This window comes from Nothobranchius furzeri, chromosome 16, assembly GCF_043380555.1.
Source record: "Nothobranchius furzeri strain GRZ-AD chromosome 16, NfurGRZ-RIMD1, whole genome shotgun sequence".
Lineage (NCBI taxonomy): Eukaryota > Metazoa > Chordata > Actinopteri > Cyprinodontiformes > Nothobranchiidae > Nothobranchius > Nothobranchius furzeri.
In genome coordinates this window covers 45,577,555-45,594,696 of record NC_091756.1, presented here as the reverse complement: position 1 = coordinate 45,594,696, position 17,142 = coordinate 45,577,555, and the positions used below count along the sequence as shown (strand labels likewise).

Genomic DNA, 17,142 nt, shown 5'->3' with positions numbered 1-17,142 from the left:
CAGTTTCTAAACTAATGCTCACAATGCTGGTGTCAGTATTAGAACCACAGAACAAGACAGGGTGGATATTTTGCCTTGGAGGTTGAATCACTTATAAAGATGCTATAGTATTCTTTCTTTTGAATAAACTAGTTGGAACAGAGAGGGTTTTTATTCGAGACTAAAACTCTTCTTCCTAATGTGATTTCATTCCAAATGACTAGAGTGCATTCGCTGTTGCATCACCTGCCCTGATCTATAGGACTCGGTGACTGTTTCACTTGATGTGCTTTGCTTGAGGTTTACACACCATTCACTGCTGTCTTGTAGCAGTCAGTAAATCATCCTTTTGCCTATAACGTGAGACCCAGTTCTACTGATCTCCATTGGGACTTGACCTGCTGGCACTGAGAGGGCGCTTCTCCTGTTTGCTAAGTCCCTCAGTAACAATTGTTTTAAAATACTGGCCAGAGGCAAGTTTCCTTTCAATCACTTGTGTATTAAAGTATTAAAACCTCAGCTGAAATTTTTTTTGCAAACTTTAAGAAAATCCAGAGTTTTTAAAAAGCACGGCAAAAACAAGATAGATTCTTGTTTTAGCGCTAACCACCTGCTTACGTACTACGTACCACAAGGGACTCCCCTCAGACAGCCAGCAGAAACAATCTGGTGCTGAGATTTGTTTGTGTTAGTATTATAGCAGATGACAACATTTCGTCAGTCAGATGTAGCTTCTGAAACCTCTGCTAGTCGGTCAGATTTTTTTTTCCTTTGGATTACAACACGGGGAACCGATATGGGAGAGCCAGCTCGCTACGATCCTCCTCGCAAACAGTCTTCATGACTTTAATGTTGCTATGTTAGAAATGTGTGTAGGGCTCAGACACATGGCTCACACTTGTTGCTGCAGCTGTAAATGCAATTATGTGTAATCGTTGAAAGCAGTCTTTCAAACTGTCTCTGCATGCTATTGGGCAACAAACAATGTAACATAATCACTGCTGTGGATGTCAGTCAATGGGGCAGTCCACCATAAACTGTCAAAGAAGACACAAATACATCCTTTTTCTAAATAAAGGATTTAAGTACTTCTATCTGCTCTTGACTCATAGAAAAGCCCAAGTCTAATGAGTCCAAAGTTGATGCCAAAGCCATTTCAATCAAGTCGTTGCCATTTTAGTTTTTCTGCTCTGTTGCATCCTCCCATCCACCAAAGCGATAGAGTGCTGCTGTGACTGGCCCACCAAACTCAGAACGCTGTGATTGGCATAACCCAGTACTGCTCAGGGGTCTCATTTATCAAACATTGCATAGAATCCTTACTAAAACCGTACTTAAGCTCAGCAAAAAAATGCACTTACGCCAAGTAAGTTTGTGATCTATCAAACATGGAGTACGCACAGCTGCACGCAATCTCCACTTCATAAATCAGAAACTATCTAGAAAGGTTCTCAGCTGTTTTTTAGTCACATCCCGCCCTCACCATGCCCACTTACTGCCATAAATAGTCAATGCAAAGTGCCTTGTGGATCTCATGCATATACATAAGCTAGCTGTTGCAGCGCTCCGCCAATGACGATGGCGGCTGTAGATCAAGGCAGATCAAGGAAGCGCAATTTCACAAGCAGAAGTTGAGGTACTTGTGGGTGAGGTGGAGAAATGAAAGGAAGTGCTTTTGCGAAACAAATAAGAGAAAATCTACGGTGTGGCACAACGTTGCTGAAGCCATCAATGCTGAGTTCTTCAGAGAGATCTCAGCAGCAGCACTACAGGTGCTCTCTATGTCCAAAATGTGCGCAAGCAAGGTCCTTAGTCAACTTAAAGTGGCGCACATTTTCCCACTAAGTTTTCTTTCACAAATCCCAAAGTTTGCGTGGAAAGTTGCTTACACAGTTTTCCGACACAGTTTTGTGCATAAGGAAGCTTGATAAATGAGGCCCTATGCCAGTGGTGGACCTGCTGTGGCTACGATGGAGCATGGTTAGACCGGCATGCAGAGCAAAATCATTTTGCTTCGACTACTATCTGTCTAGACTTCTAGGCTGTTTGATATTACTAAAATTCTTGCTAAATTAAATGAGATGCATCATTCAGACATTACTGAAGTTACAACACTGAACCAGAATGTTCAGTCTTTGCAGCTCTTTCACATTTTGATTTGAGTGAAGATAAGTTTGTGAAACCTCACCTGTTTTCTTTTTACGTCTCAGAGTTCATCAAGGGCTCTTTATCCTACAGAATCAAGGTCAGCAGCTATAAGAGCAATTGAGTGTTACTAAATCAGAGTACTGCAAAGATCCGACACAAACAGCCATGAGAATGCAAAGAGAAAGACAGACAAAGCAACATATACATCTGCTGAGCTAATTTCTTAGGCTGCAAACCCGTGTCAGGTTATCTGCAAAGGGCCTCTATGGTGAAATCATCAGTTAATTATTGAATATGTTGAATTTGGTATCATCCTTTGATGTGATGATGGTGTGTTTTTAGGAGTTACTGATCTCCTGGCCGTGCAGAAATCCTCACCCATCCCTGTAATGTGTCAGCCCATACAGTCACATGTATCTGATGTCATTTTATGATAAATCTACATCATTGGGGGAGGGGGCCTCACTAAGAAACAAAAACAAATGTGCTCATCCTCATGGGTGACGAAACACCCTTCCTCCCAGAGGGCTGTAATCAGATGTAGGCCAACAGAACAGAGCAGAAAAAGCTACTCAGCAGCCGTGTGTTAAAGGAACAGTTATTTATTTATTCATTTTGAAGTAGGCAGACCAATTAGATCAGCTTTTTTTTTCAGCACAGAGATATACGTGTTAAGTGTGGTTAACTGATTTATGGAAACATTTCAAAAGAGAAGAAGTTTTAAATTAAAATTATATAAATGTCCTCATGCTGAAGAAAGCACTGGAGATCCATGCATATTGATGCATTATTTTAGTCCATTTAAAACGGATTAAGGTTTTTGTATCAAAAGTCGTTAGACATTTCATTTTCTCAACTAAAGATTCATGAACAATCCCATTCAAATCCAGGTTGTGACACACATTTTGTGTATTTTAGACAATGCGGTTTATAAATAATGTTTTTTGTGCAGGAATTCACCCAGTTGTTCATTTTATTTACAATCTATTTGTCACGCTGAGCACAGGAGGTTAGGACCCAAAAACGCAGAACACCAGATCGCTCGAGGCAGGAGCGGATGTTGAAAAATAAAATCCTTTATTTAGGATGATGGATAAATATCCCAAGGGGCAGGAAGCCAAACCAAAAATCCAGAGAGAACTGAACTACAAAAAACAAAGCTCATTCGTGAGCCAGAACCTGGAGCTCCTGAGGAGGACAGAACAACGCTGGCAAAGACAATGGACCAACAAACACTGAGGGACAAGACAGGGTTTTTAACACAGAGGGAAGCAATCAGGAGAACAGGTGACAGGTGTGAGGAGTGAGGTCTAGAGGGAAGACAGGTGCCATCAATGAACTAAATGGGGAAAGAACTTAAGCAGAGGGGAAGATAAACCATAACCTATAAAACACTAAATAACTAAACCTAAAGACTAAGGGCAAAGACAAACAACTAATGACCAGAGGGGTGAGGAGGACTAATACAAACCAATAGGAACTACATGGGAGTAACTTGGAGGATACATGAGGGAAGCCTAGAGGGAGCTGGAGAACACAAGGAGACACATGAGGAGAACCTGGAGAGGGCTGGGGAAGCATAGGGACACACAGAGCCCAAGGGGACACGTGAGGGGAACGCAGAGGACGAACAGGAGGGGGCTGGGGACCAAGGGGACACAGAACATGACACTATTAGGAACAATTATTCCTTCATGCATTTTTTTCTTCACTAAGGTTGTTTGTCTTCACTTCTCCACCCAACAGCAGATGGTCAAAGCGGCACATTTCAACAAATTTTAGTTAAAAAAACATTAGAAATAATTGATAGAATATGTTGAAACTGTGACAAATCACTGAAAAATTCCAAGTGTATTTATCCTGTTCATATTCTGTTTCTACTGCTAAACTACAACTGCTTGTTTTAATGTAACTTTTTATTTTACTTTGTGGGGGGGGGGGGGGGGTCAATCCAAGCTTGTAAAAAGTGAGAACACAACCTTTAGGTTTTAGAGTTTTATGGATCAGAAGATGATTTAAAAATGATCTGGCCTTTCTTATGGAAGAGGATAGGGCCACAGAAAAAAGGAAAAGAACGAGAATTCACACTTTTTCTCAGAATTCAGATTTTTTTTTTCTCAGAAGTCAAAATTTCAGAATTCTGAGAAAAAATGAGTCTTTTCTCTTCAGTGGCCCTAATCCTCTTCGTACTGAGTCTGTGGTGTGCCCGGTTTTAGTTTAGCTTTGTGTGTCTGCAGGATGATGGTGTTTGGAGTGCTGACACTGATCCTGAGCTGGACGTCTCTGGGAGCTGACCTGGCCACAGCTGTGGTGAGCCCTTTCACTGGTTTTATCCCAGTTTAAACTGCCTCAGACAGCTCTGTCTCTGTTACTGTTACTCACACTCACTGCATGTTGCTGTCTGTATATGTTATGTTATAAATGCAAACCTGACACTCAGTAGCCTTTTTTATATCTCTATTAAACTGAAGTTAATTCAGTTTTAAAATAAAGCCCCTGATAAAATCCTCCTCCTCGCCTCCCTGTCTAACAGTCACCGTTCCCTGTGTCTCCTTCTAACATGTTTGATCTCTGCCATCAAACCAGACTCGGCTAAATATAAAACAATAAAATAAAAAGGTCCAGACACACCCTTTTGTCACCATTACATCATAATGCACAGCAGATTTATGACTGGTAATAGATCTAACTGAAGCTGACCCAGACAAGGTGAACAGTTTTAATATATTTTTTCTCTACAGCACAATTGTTTTTAATTTTAGCTCTTTTCAAATTCACTTAATATCCTGTCGTCTTGTTGAAGTTTGTTGCTTCTAACTTTTCTGCTTCAAGGACAGAAGGCTCATTGGTTGTCTGTGATGCACCAACAGCAGCAGCAAATACAAGTTTATAATTTAGTTTTACTTAACTTCTTAGTGCATAGAAGTCATGGTGGTTTGGCCATTTTAAATAAAAGTTAAGAATTAGGTTCAAGTTAATTCATGGAGATTATTATTGATCTGTATATAATAGAAGTTGGAGACATCTATCAAGCCGGTCCAACCCTTCACCTGCTAGCAAACTCCCATGTCCATTTGGCTCTCCTGGCACTGGTTCTCAACAGCAGCCCTATCTAATAGGAAGTTGCAATATGTGTGTCTCTCCTGTTTTTATACTCTTCTCTATAGAAACTCATGCAGCCTGTGCTTTGATTTTCCCCAACATGAGTGCACAGTCATGCCTGACCAGAACTTCCTGTACACAGACTGCTTCATGCATTGCAGAAAGGCAGAGCTGAACATCAGGATAACGTCAAATATAATATCACCCACACACATCCTGTCTTCCTTTACACAGTAAAGATGTCCAACAGAACAAATGAAGGGCCATACAAAGATCTCATCCAGTGGTCCCTCGCTATAACATGGTTCACCTTTCGCGGCCTTGCACTTTTGCAGAATTTGCAATTTTGCATGTTTTTTTTTACAGCTCATTGTGTTCTGCGTCCAGCTATAAAAAGGTTTGAACTTTGAGAGTGTTTAAACAAGAGAGAAAAGTGAAAATGTTTATGCCTGACTGAGAAAAGTGGATAAAAGGCGTGAGGGGTTTTACAACCTGGTGGTGCGCTGGGACGAGTCTGCGGAGGAGAGGAGAGCGGCTGTGCCACAGCTAGAGTGCATTAGTAATCGGCGCTACTGCATCGTTTTGTACGGAGAAGGAGACGAGAGTCTCTACAACGTGACGATGAGAGACTGAAACACTGGAGTGAGTGTGTGCAAATAAAACTATCCACCCATGCACGCATGCTGGAAATAAAACGGTTGAGAAACATTCTGGGGGTTGTTGTGTGTGTGTGTGTGTGTGTGTGTGTGTGTGTGTGTGTGTGTGTGTGTGTGTGTGTGTGTGTGTGTGTGTGTGTGTGTGTGTGTGTGTGTGTGTGTGTGTCCAAACTCCTCACTGCCTCTAAGACTTGAGTCCTGTAGAGGAATTTTTCAATATATTTGTCGAATTTGCTTATAAATTTGTGACCGTGTTCTTTCAGTCATTACCCAGCTCCAAATGACCTCAGAACACAGAGAACATCCTGATTAAGTCATCGGTCTGTTAGGGAGGCACACAGAAACAAAAAATCACCCTCAAACTTAAACCTAGGCTCAACAGAATCCAGCTAACACAACATGCATGTCTGTGGTCTGTTGAAGTCCTGCTTGGGAGTCAAACCCGGGACCTTCCTTCCTGGAGGCGACAGTACTAACCAACGACACCACCTCATGACTCATGACTACAACCCTAATTATTGAAACCATAGACTCAGACAAATGCAACACTGGTGCCATAAACTGTGTGGGCTTTAAAATCAAACTCAGTGCATTATTATGTGAAAATGCCAGAATTAAAGTAGCACCCGGACTGCATATAGTCTGTAAAGAACAGCCTCCATACGTGGAAGTCCTCTTCCACGCAACTCAAACTGAGGTTTCCATCAAAATATGGATCTTTCCACACCAATAAAAACTATTTAAAGCAGGTTTTGACAATACAATGTTGTGAACTATTTTTATAAAATTATAATTTTTCAATATATCTATTGAAAACTGAAGAAACAACACAGTATTTAAAAATTAATTCAAATCCTACCATTTAAAAAACTACATCTTTTGAGAAAGCCTCATTCATCAGTAGTAAACTCATCCCGGGATGTCGTTTTGGTACAGTATGTTTTCACACCTGCACGTTGCATCTATTCAACACTGGTGAAAGACACTGAAGCTCCTGCTGTAGAACACGCTACATCAGAAGTAAATGACGAAACTAGTGAAGTCTCATGACCGTCTCTTCATGTAAATGAGTCATTGCTCTGATTGAACCAGATCTCTGCATCATCAAAGAGAAGAAGCACGATCTAGCATGCAGGCATCCCTACACATTTGCATTTCTGAGGATCGTCATGGTAACTTCATGATGTTTGACATACATTTTTCTGACTGACAGACACAAGTATGTTTGAATTGGAGGATTCAAACTGTGGGTGTTCCTGTAGTCTACATTGAGTTATTCCCTGATTCCACAATAACTAGATGCGTTTTGAATAATCCCCTCCACACGACTTCTAAGTATAGAACGTGGTTAGTCAGAACTCTGCATTCTCTGAGCTTCTCCGCTGTCCCCTCAGGAATTCTAACGCAGTTGCTCCTCAATAGCAGAGGTCCTCGGGATCCTTTGCTTCTAGCAAACGAGCTGGGATTTTCTGAGAAATTCAGCTTGCTTTATCTCATCTGAGTGTTTGGGGCTCATTAGTGTAACCCCCAGAGAAGGTTAAGCTACACACAGTGTGTTTGTCCTGGGCCCGTGGGACATTTAGCATTCAGACAGCACTGTACGGATGAGACTGCAGGCTCATCACTTTTATTATTTTTGCCAATGCCGGTTTCTTGTTAGCTCTCTGCAGTGTAGCAAAACTGGATGTGAGTGACAGAGCCAGGAAGTATTTCTGTCTCGATGTAGTAAAGTGAACTGTCAGAGTAGGATTATTTCCTGTTCTGTCAAAAATTCAAATCAGACGGACCGCTTGGAACTCAACACAACTTTGTTCCCGCTGTAAACGGCGCCTTATGAAATTCTGTGATTATTTATCCAGTGAGCCGTTGGTTTTTTGTTTGCCATTCAACCTTCTTATTTGTTTTTGTTTGTGTTTGTTTTTCAGGGCACAAGCGATTTCTGTGTGTCGCCTGACAAATTCATCATGAGTCAGACAAAAGGGGTCATCACTGCCGGTGAGCCTCAGAGTGCATAATATGAATATAGTGAATAATAATCAAGCTGTATTTGCCAGGGTGACAAATGAAACGTGTTTCTGTTTCCTCCGCAGATATTGTTCATTACTACCTGTACTGCAACCAGACTCTCTCCAATCCCTTTCAGCAGGTAAAGAACAAGTTTTTCACAAAAATGCATAAATAAATAAATTAATTAATAAAGCTATACATTGGAGGTGTTTGCTGATTTACTAACTCCTTTTCACACCTCGGTTAAAATCATGTTTTACTGTTGAAGAAAGGAAGAACTTGTGGATGTCTTAAAGCCAGGTCTTGAATAATGATGGAGGTCATACCGCTGCTATTCGCTCGGGGAATTAGTAGGTTTGGATTCAGCATGTTGAGCATCTCACATGCGATCCTTTGTGGCACTAGGCTGAAAATCTAGACATGTTAGAAACTTTTTATTCCAAAACAACTTTTCCATTAAATATTTATGCAGTTAAAGCCTGATACATGAAATAGTAGTAGTAGCTATAGTAATTATTATTATTTAGGGGTGTCTGATATTCATTCATTTATATACAAGTAGTTTTTGGTTTGACATTTAATTACATTATGTACTGCAGTGTGTTGGCAGGTGTTAAAGTTAAAGGGCTCGAACCCATGATCCACTGATTACAAGATGAGTGCCTATCTCTGGGCCACAGCCGCACACACAAGGTTAAAGAAACGATAAAATAATACGCAGCTGACCCGTGTCAGGTTTCTCTTAACTTGATATTCACTGACCAGAGCCGAGCTGTCCATGATCTGCCGGATTAATAAAAATAAAAAAGTAAATAGTTGTAGAATGGTCTGAGAGAAAGTAAATGGAGCCAACAAAACTGTGCTGTAAGTGCAGCTCTAACAGTAAAACTGACTGACCTTTACTCAGTTTCATCACATTTGATATTGACCTAAAGTTTTAGTTAGCTAAAGCACTAGTTTACTATTCAGCACGCAGATTATTGATTGATGGGACAGATTTCCCAGCATGCCACTGTCACAACCTGTGCTGTCTCACCACTCTGTTCAGTCATGCGTCTTCCCTAATTGCTCCCACCTGCCTCTCGTCTCCCAATCACTTTAGATCCCAGCTCCTCTTGTGTTTAAACCCTCCCAGTTCTGTGTTCCTTGTCCGTTCATTGTTCCAGTGTCCCGCGTGCTTCTAATTAAAACTCGTTTGAATGTCTGCATCAGCCTGCCTTTCTTTCCCCTGCGTTTGGATCCTCACCTCGACCGCTCGCCTCACCTGCCACGTGACAGCCACGCTCTTTCTTGAATGTTGAAAATTAAACTAAATTCATTAATTACAGTTTATTTTAATTCTAAGTGAAATTATCGTTGATGAAATGAAATATAGACTTATATGTATCAAAGAAAAATTGACTACAGTTTTAAAGTTAAAAGCCTGACATGTATGTCACACTCACAGACTCACCCACCTTGACTCGTAAAGGGGAAGGTTGGTGTTAATTTAGCGTCCAGGAAATGTCTCGGCTGATAGAAGTTAACTGTTAGCGATAGCAGATCCACCACATATCAGAACTCCTCCAGGTTTGTGTTATTTGTAGAGGTAAAACATCAACGTTGCAGAGCAGACAGAGTCAGTGGCTGAGTCACGTTACGGTTAGCCAATCAGAGGCAAGATGTCCAAATCCTCCTGTGTTCAGCTCTCCTCTCGTAGTTCCTGATACAAGCACATGTGAGTTGCCTAGCAGGCTGAGAGGGCGGAGCCGCTAACAAATACACACATACAGGCTCACAACGACATTGTGACATCATATGGTACCAGCTAATGTCCTAGGGTACCTCTTAGCCAACAGCGATGGCAGATTTAAATTCAAATGCAGTGCAGAGTTTTTTCCTGACAACGGCACAACACTGACAGTTTTAGGCAGAAAATTAAAATTTGTGCTAAAATGTAGTTAAGTGCTAAACTATTGTCTACACGTGTCTGCAGAACGATTAGACAAGCATTTATACAGTTTATCAGGAAAAAAGTTGATTTGGGGGTGACTTGCTCTTTAAGGGAACATGGAATTCATTATTAAGAAACTTCAGGTTCAAAAGTGGTGGGGACGGAATCTCCAATAATCATTAGTAGTGGGGGAATGTCCTCGGCGTCCCAGGCTAAAATTATGTGTGTGTTCTTTACAGCAGCATGACTAGGAAACTCACTAATCCTGTAAACAAGAGAGAGGTCTTAAGGGTATCAAATAGCAGAGGTGGCATTATAGGGTTGCTAACTGTTAGAGTGAGAACTAAAACTTGGAAAGCATTTTTCTAAACCTTGCAAATGTAGGAAAGAGGCAATATAGCATGTCCTTATAACTGTACGTAAAATGGTTTATTGACAAGTTAACAAGATAAACCAGATAATCTGTGCTCTAAAACTGAAACAAGTCCTGTTTTTTATGTTGAAGTTCAGCATTGATAAAAATGTGACACTGCTAGTCTGAGTATACAATTACAGATGTACAAGTGATCTAGCATCATAAATAATATTAAAATCAGAAGGACTGAGGGCAGCCACACACACAAATGTAGATTAAATGTCTACATACCCTTTAAATGGACATTCACTGAGCTCTTTGCTCCAGATAGAACTCATTTCTTCTCCTCCTGCCTCATCTCTATCAGGCTCTTATTGGTCTGTCTAGCCCTGTCTGTCTGAATCATGTCCCAACTTCAGCTCCCAATTCCCAACTCTTTTTCTTACATCGTCCCACTCTTGTATGCCTTGTTTGCCAAAGCATGCCTAAATGACACAAAGCTGCCGAGACAAAGGCCGTGACGATGACAGTTGATGAAACAATCAGAAGATTCTTCTGCTTCTTTTTGATGTTCTGTGCTGCCGTTCTTCAGCAAGAGCAGAGCACAGATTCAGGGTCACTTCACTTACTTCCTCAGTCAGCAGCTAAATCAGCTTCTGCCAGCTCTGACCCAGCAGAGCTCAGATCTTATTATCTGGCTCTTGACATGTTCCACAGAGCACAGCAGGAGAGCGCACACACGTCACCCAGCCTACAAAACGAAGCGCTCCCCATAGGATGACGAACAGACTTCCAACACGTGCAAAGTTTGCTAAATACTTGCAGATGATTGGCTGACAGACTAGTATTTTTATTTTATTTTATTTTTTTGCATTTCTCTGCTGCAGTGCCCTATAGATCTATGGATTCTGGACATGTATTTTTATCACACCCTCATTCATAGACTTCTTTACTGTAGATTTTCTGGACTTTTCCTAGACTTTGCCCATGCAAAACCCACATTTAACCCATCTATTGGACAAAGCATCTGCAGGCAGCTGGATCACAGACACTAAGATAAAATAAAATAAAAAAATCTGATGAGAGGAAAGCAATTCCAGTTATGGATAGTTGAGGTAATTGACCATATCCTGTTTCAGTCTTACATTGTGCCACAGGCCAGGGGGGTTCCAGGCGTCCTGTGTATGATGAATGACTTTGAAGATACAGTTTTATTTTAGAGATGTGACATATTGCTTCATTTAGAAGTTAATTTTAAAAAGTAGTTGGGTGATATATTTCAGGTGAAACGAGGACTAGGGTTATTGTGCTGAAAATGGAGGAATATCTTGCCCTCTGATGGTAAATCCTAAAACCTACAAGCCTGCTGTGATTGATTCAAAATAACCGCTGAAGGTTTCAGCGTTAATCATCTAATTAAAATGCAATTATTTTACATTTAGACTGATAAAAATATGTGCCTTGTATAAAAAGTCTGTAGTTTTTATTACGCTAAGGTAGAGCCTTCAACTGGTTTAGCTCAGGTTAGCTGTAGTTAACGTTTCAAAGTAAACACTATTGACTTTTTAAACGTTTACACAGATTTAAAATATATTTTGTTGTGTTTTAACATCTGAACATATTTGATTAGTTTCTTCCCTTTGTAAACAGTCAGTGAATAATTCAAATGTATACGAAAGTAAAGCTACAAGAGCTACAGCAAGGCTAGGCTGATGTTTGATTTATCTGAAGAGAGAAATGGGTTTAGTTAGTTGCCTCAGCACTCCTAACAATAACATTTGTTAAAAACTGGACATTGGATCACGTCAACTTAGCCTTCCAGCCATGGTTCAGCAATAGAACCCTAAGATTTTAAATTCAGATGAAACTTGAAAAATCCTGGGCAAGAAAATGGGGCATAAGTTTGTTTTCTTTATTAATTCAGCTTAAAAAGTGAAACTAATATATGAGACAGACTGATTTCATGCAAAGCCAGATATTTTAAGCCATTATTTGTTATAACTGTGATGATTATGGCTTACAGCCAATCTCAGACAATTAGAATATTGTGTAAAAGTGTCACACTCTAATCAGATAATGAATCCAGAACACCTGCAGAGGGTTCCTGGGCCTTTAGATAGTCTCTCAGTCTAAGCTGAATTACTGACATTAATGGACTTTTGCTCCATGTTGATTTTTTGAGTTTCACTTGTCTGTTACTGCTCATAAAAACTCAAATGAAGGATGAACTGCATCAAAAGCATTCACCTAAATGAGCTCATTAAATTTCATGTGACTCATAACTGAGTTTTGAATTATAAAACTGCACTGATACTATAATATAAACAAAAGGCTGTAGATCTTATATTGTTGTACAATGCCCACGTGACACATATATTCATTTCTCCTATTGATTCTACCTAAGAAATGCCAGATCAATTCGACACCTCATTTGCACACTCGTCACCTGCTGTCCATTTTATTTTATTGGTTACAGCCTCTGACCACCTTCCAGAGGTCTCTGACCACTATGCAGATCCAGATCCAGGGTCTGCTTCACTTTGCTGTGCCTCTGTTTCCCACAGCTGAGGTATTTCTGTTCAACTGTTGTAATCTTAGAGTTTGTTCCACCGTAAATGACCTCAGTATTGGTTTTCAATGATATGACCTCTCCACACAGAGAGATTTACTGGGTATCCAGCATTTACTCAACTCTTCTGAGACCAGTCTGCACCAGCTCACCGCCCTGCTGGACTGCAGAGGGCTCAACAAGGTTTGTAAATGGTGACAACGTGCCTTTTTTAAAACTCTTGTTTTATATTGATTGTTGTGATTTCAAACATGGCAGCTTGTGTGAGGGCAACAATAACACTGTTAATGGTTTTTGGTATTCATTTTCTGCATTTGACCTCTTTAGGACTACCTGGATGCAATGGTGGGGGTGTGCTATGACGGGGTGGAGGGTGTGATGTATCTCAGCCTCTTCTCCATCCTTGCAGCCTCTGCCTTCACTGTTATGCTGTGTGCCATTCCAAGGTCACTGAGACAAATCGCCAGCAGGTCAGTTTGTTCTGCTTGTGTCCTCCTGCCTGAGCACGTTCTTTCCACGCTCAGCTCAGTAGTGCAAACTCTATCCTGTTCAAGCCAATACATGCTTGCCTGTTAACATGTCCAATTTTTTGTTCTAAAGTTGCTTTTTTGCTAAAAAAATAATACAAAAATAAAAAGTACAACCCTAAAGCCCAGTTCACACAGCAGGGTTTTTAAATAATCAGACAATTGTTAAAGCAACCAATTTCACTCATGAACATTCCTCACTCAGATGTGAAATCTCGTGAGGTAAAATGTGATTTTGAAGGAAACAAACATGGCAGTGAAGAAGTGTGATGTGCACTTCTGTCACCTCGCTTTCTGATTGGTAACGCTTTGGAAAATCTGACCATCGTGTTTGTAAGCCCAGATTTATGATTGGAGCGGCCTCATGTCCTCAGCAGACCAGAGCACTCAAAACATGCCACAAATGGTAGGATTATCTGGTATGATATGCTAAAAAAGAGGGCGTGTCTAAAATCAGCATGATTATCCTGCTGTGTGAACCAGGCTTAAGTTTGCTCAAAGGACTGAAAACTGCCAAAAATGTTGTGACCAATGTTTTTGCTGAAGATTTTTCTCTCTGCTCCAAGGGAACGGGATTATGATGACATCGATGAGGAGGACCCGTTCAATCCACGAGCGAGAAGGATGGGCTCTCAGAGCGCCAACCACACCAACATGCATAGCTTCTGCAGCTACAGCAGCAGTATGGGCAGCCAGGCCAGCCTGCATCCGCCTGCCCCCACCGTCTCTAACAACGCCCCCATGTCTGAGTACATGTGAGTGGGGGAACGACACACAATTACATTAATTCATGAGTTAAAGCATCTAACGGACTGGCATGATTCTTTTCACAGGAATCAAACTGCCCTGTTTGGAGGAAACCCTCGATATGAGAACGTGCCCCTGATTGGACGAGGCTCTCCACCCCCCTCGGTGCGTTGGGTCCCAGAAACCAAATCTTTTATATAATATGTTTCCTTTCAAACCCACTCCGTTTTACAGAATTACTAATTTTCTAATGCTAACTTTTACATCACTGAAAAGTAAAAACGGACACTGACAGCCTGTGCCTTTCTCTGCTGTCGATAACTTAACTGAAGCTGACTGACAGCAGAGAGGAGAATTAATACAGTTAATATTTAATTTAGTCAGCACCATTAACCCTCTGGAGGCAGGCATTGCAGATTTACAACATTAAAACCTACCTACCTGGTTACTCCACATATGCATCTCATGAGCATTTTTTAACTCAGAAGTACCCCTGAAGGACTTAGTTGTTCGTCCTTTTATCAAAACTTAGAACCTGAGAGGGTTAAACCTCTCAGGTTCTTTTTCCAGGAGAAAGAGGCAAGTCTCAACTCTTCCTCACTGATATCCCCCCCCTACACATACACACACACACACACACACACACACACACACACACACACACTCACTCACTCACTGATGGACTACTTATCCCTTGTTATTTCACGTGAATAAAAATAGAACTGTTTTGAATGAAATTTTAATGAGGAACAGCCTCTTGAAGACCTCCAGGTAGCTACATGCTGGATAAGACTGCAATTGAAGGAAATATACATGAGTGTCTCTGTTTTTATTTTAAGATCATTTGCAACTTTAAAACAGGCGTTTATTCAAGTTCATTCAGTGCAATTATCACGGAATAGGAAGTAGACATGAAACAGAATAGGTAATGTTCTCTGCCTTATTCTAATTAACACCAACAAGTTCTAGAGATGAACCCTCTCCCATGAATCGTGAAGCCCATGCAATCATTTTTGGCTAACAGCTTCTTTTATGTTTTTTTATTTGTTTGTCGTGTGTGTTTGTGTGTTTCATTTCTATATTCCTTCTTTCTTTTGATCAACTTTTGGAGATATACTCTCAGCAGTATAGAAATCCAGTAAGTCTTTTCTACTTTCCCTCAGGATGAACTCCCTTCCTTTGTCCTTGGCTGTGTGTGTGTGTGTGTGTGTGGTCACTTTGTTTACTGTTTGTTTTCCTGATTTGCATGGCTCTAAACCCCAAAACCTGTTGTCCTCATCTTTTATTTAGTAAAGGTTTATGTCTCCCCCTGGTGTCCACAGGGCTGTACTGTAGTTTGTCCCCACAGGTAGCTCCCACAGTGCATGCACATCTGAAATAGTTATTGTGCTCAGCAGCAACCATCATTCTATAAAACACATGAAAACTGAGAAGTTGTGTTTTTTTATGGAAAGAATTGATTTAAAGGAATAGTCCACTGAAAATGTATTTTGCTAAAATGTGTCTAAAAGCTTCTAATCTGCTTTTTTGTTAAAGATTATAACTGATATCAGCTTGTAATCCCCAGCAGGTGCAGGTAAAGGTATGAGATTTTAGATATCAGAAAATTTAAAAAGAATAAATGTACTGAAGCTGCTGCAAAGCCAAACGTTCTACTGCTAGCAAAGTGTCAGGCCTTTCAGGGGTGAACATTCCATTCTCACTTGGTAAGTTTTCAGTGTGCTAGTCCTTTATACCCCCTTTTCCCTTCCCCTTTTATTGTAAATATGAAACTTTACCATCAGAACACACAGTGTGACCTTGTCTGTGTTTGTGTCCTCCACAGTACTCTCCCACTATGAGGGCCACCTACCTGTCCATGACTGAAGAACAAAATAGACACCTTGGTAGCGACTTCCAAGCATAGACTGTTTTCACACATCCAAGGAGGGAAGCAGCATCACTCACCCTCAAAAGCAGGGCTTTGTGACTTTGGATCACAGGAGGACATTTAAAACCAGCCTGTGCAATCTCAGGCCAACAGAATAAATAAAAAGTAACACTCTCTACTGTTACACTCAATATTTAAAGCTAACTGACCCCTCTGCTCTTTGTTTTAAGAATACAAGTATTTCCTAAACTGCTCCTTGTGTTGTTCTGGTTATTCGACACAAAGGTATGAAACGTGAGGAGGTTCCTTCCTGTTCTTCTTCAAAGCTTTCTGCGTTCAGCTGTGATCCGATGTAAACATGCCATAGTAGTTCCTGCAAGTCTGATATTTGTGAAGCACAAACCCAGCACTGACAGCACAATGTATAAGGGGTATAGGTGAAGAACAACATATTAACATTCTCACATGAGTGAAGCTTTACGTCTCTGAAACAAAACTATCTTGAGACCATTGCTTCTGTAAATAAGCTGTAAAAATAACAGACTGCTGTTAAAATCTTGTGCCATTTTTTATATGATTTTGTTCTAGTTTTGGTCGCAATGTCACACAAGATCACTCTTTTTTGTATTTTCTAATAAGTTATAATTAATTCTCTGTATATCCAATCAAAGCTGTTGTTTCTATCATAACTTGGGAAGCTGTGCTGCTCTAGCTATGATCAGGGGGACATTCTGATGATTATTCTTCAAATCCAGCGATCCAAACAGTAATTATTTTGTTAACAGTTTCTACTGGAATTGATTTACATGTTGTGTCAAATATTAATACTTCTTTTTGTTTTGTTTTGGGAGGTTTTAGCATGTCATACTGTAAAGGCACTGAATGTAGTGCTTTATTTTGTGTGGGACCTTAAACTTAAGGGTCTAATTGTGAATTGAATAAACCATCTTTGAGTATGATGTGATTATTTATTTTGTTGTTTGGTGAGCCTAATAAAACTTTTAATTTTCCATCCATCCACTTTTGTCCGCTTATCCGGGGCAGCTCACAAGGGCGGCAGCCTAGGCGGAGAGGCCAAGAGTTTCCTCTCTCTAGCCATTTGAGCCAGCTCCTCCAGTGGAATCCCAACATGTTCCCTAGCCAGCTGTGAGACCTAGTCCCTCCAGCTGTCCTGAGTCTTACCGTAGGTTTTCATCCAATTTGGTGTGCCTGGAAAACCTCACCAGAGAGGCACCAGGAGGTATCCTTA

The 17,142-nt window shown here is 40.6% G+C and overlaps 1 protein-coding gene across 2 annotated transcripts in view; it reads left to right on the top strand.

The window, feature by feature from the left end:
* ttyh2 (tweety family member 2) overlaps window positions 1–16,590 on the top strand; it is a 112,270-nt gene extending 95,680 nt beyond the window's left edge. Inside the window, exons 6-15 of one of the 2 annotated variants that reach the window (XM_015962810.3) lie at window positions 4,365–4,437; window positions 7,811–7,880; window positions 7,976–8,031; window positions 12,657–12,749; window positions 12,840–12,932; window positions 13,077–13,219; window positions 13,843–14,031; window positions 14,110–14,188; window positions 15,135–15,161; window positions 15,849–16,159. In XM_015962810.3, the coding sequence (XP_015818296.1) occupies window positions 4,365–4,437; window positions 7,811–7,880; window positions 7,976–8,031; window positions 12,657–12,749; window positions 12,840–12,932; window positions 13,077–13,219; window positions 13,843–14,031; window positions 14,110–14,188; window positions 15,135–15,161; window positions 15,849–15,929 (904 nt within the window). In that variant the 3' untranslated portion in view covers window positions 15,930–16,159. Of the gene's footprint in view, window positions 1–4,364; window positions 4,438–7,810; window positions 7,881–7,975; window positions 8,032–12,656; window positions 12,750–12,839; window positions 12,933–13,076; window positions 13,220–13,842; window positions 14,032–14,109; window positions 14,189–15,134; window positions 15,162–15,848 lie in introns of both variants that reach the window. The other variant, XM_015962811.3, reaches the window with a different exon arrangement.
* Window positions 16,591–17,142: the final 552 nt, after the last annotated feature.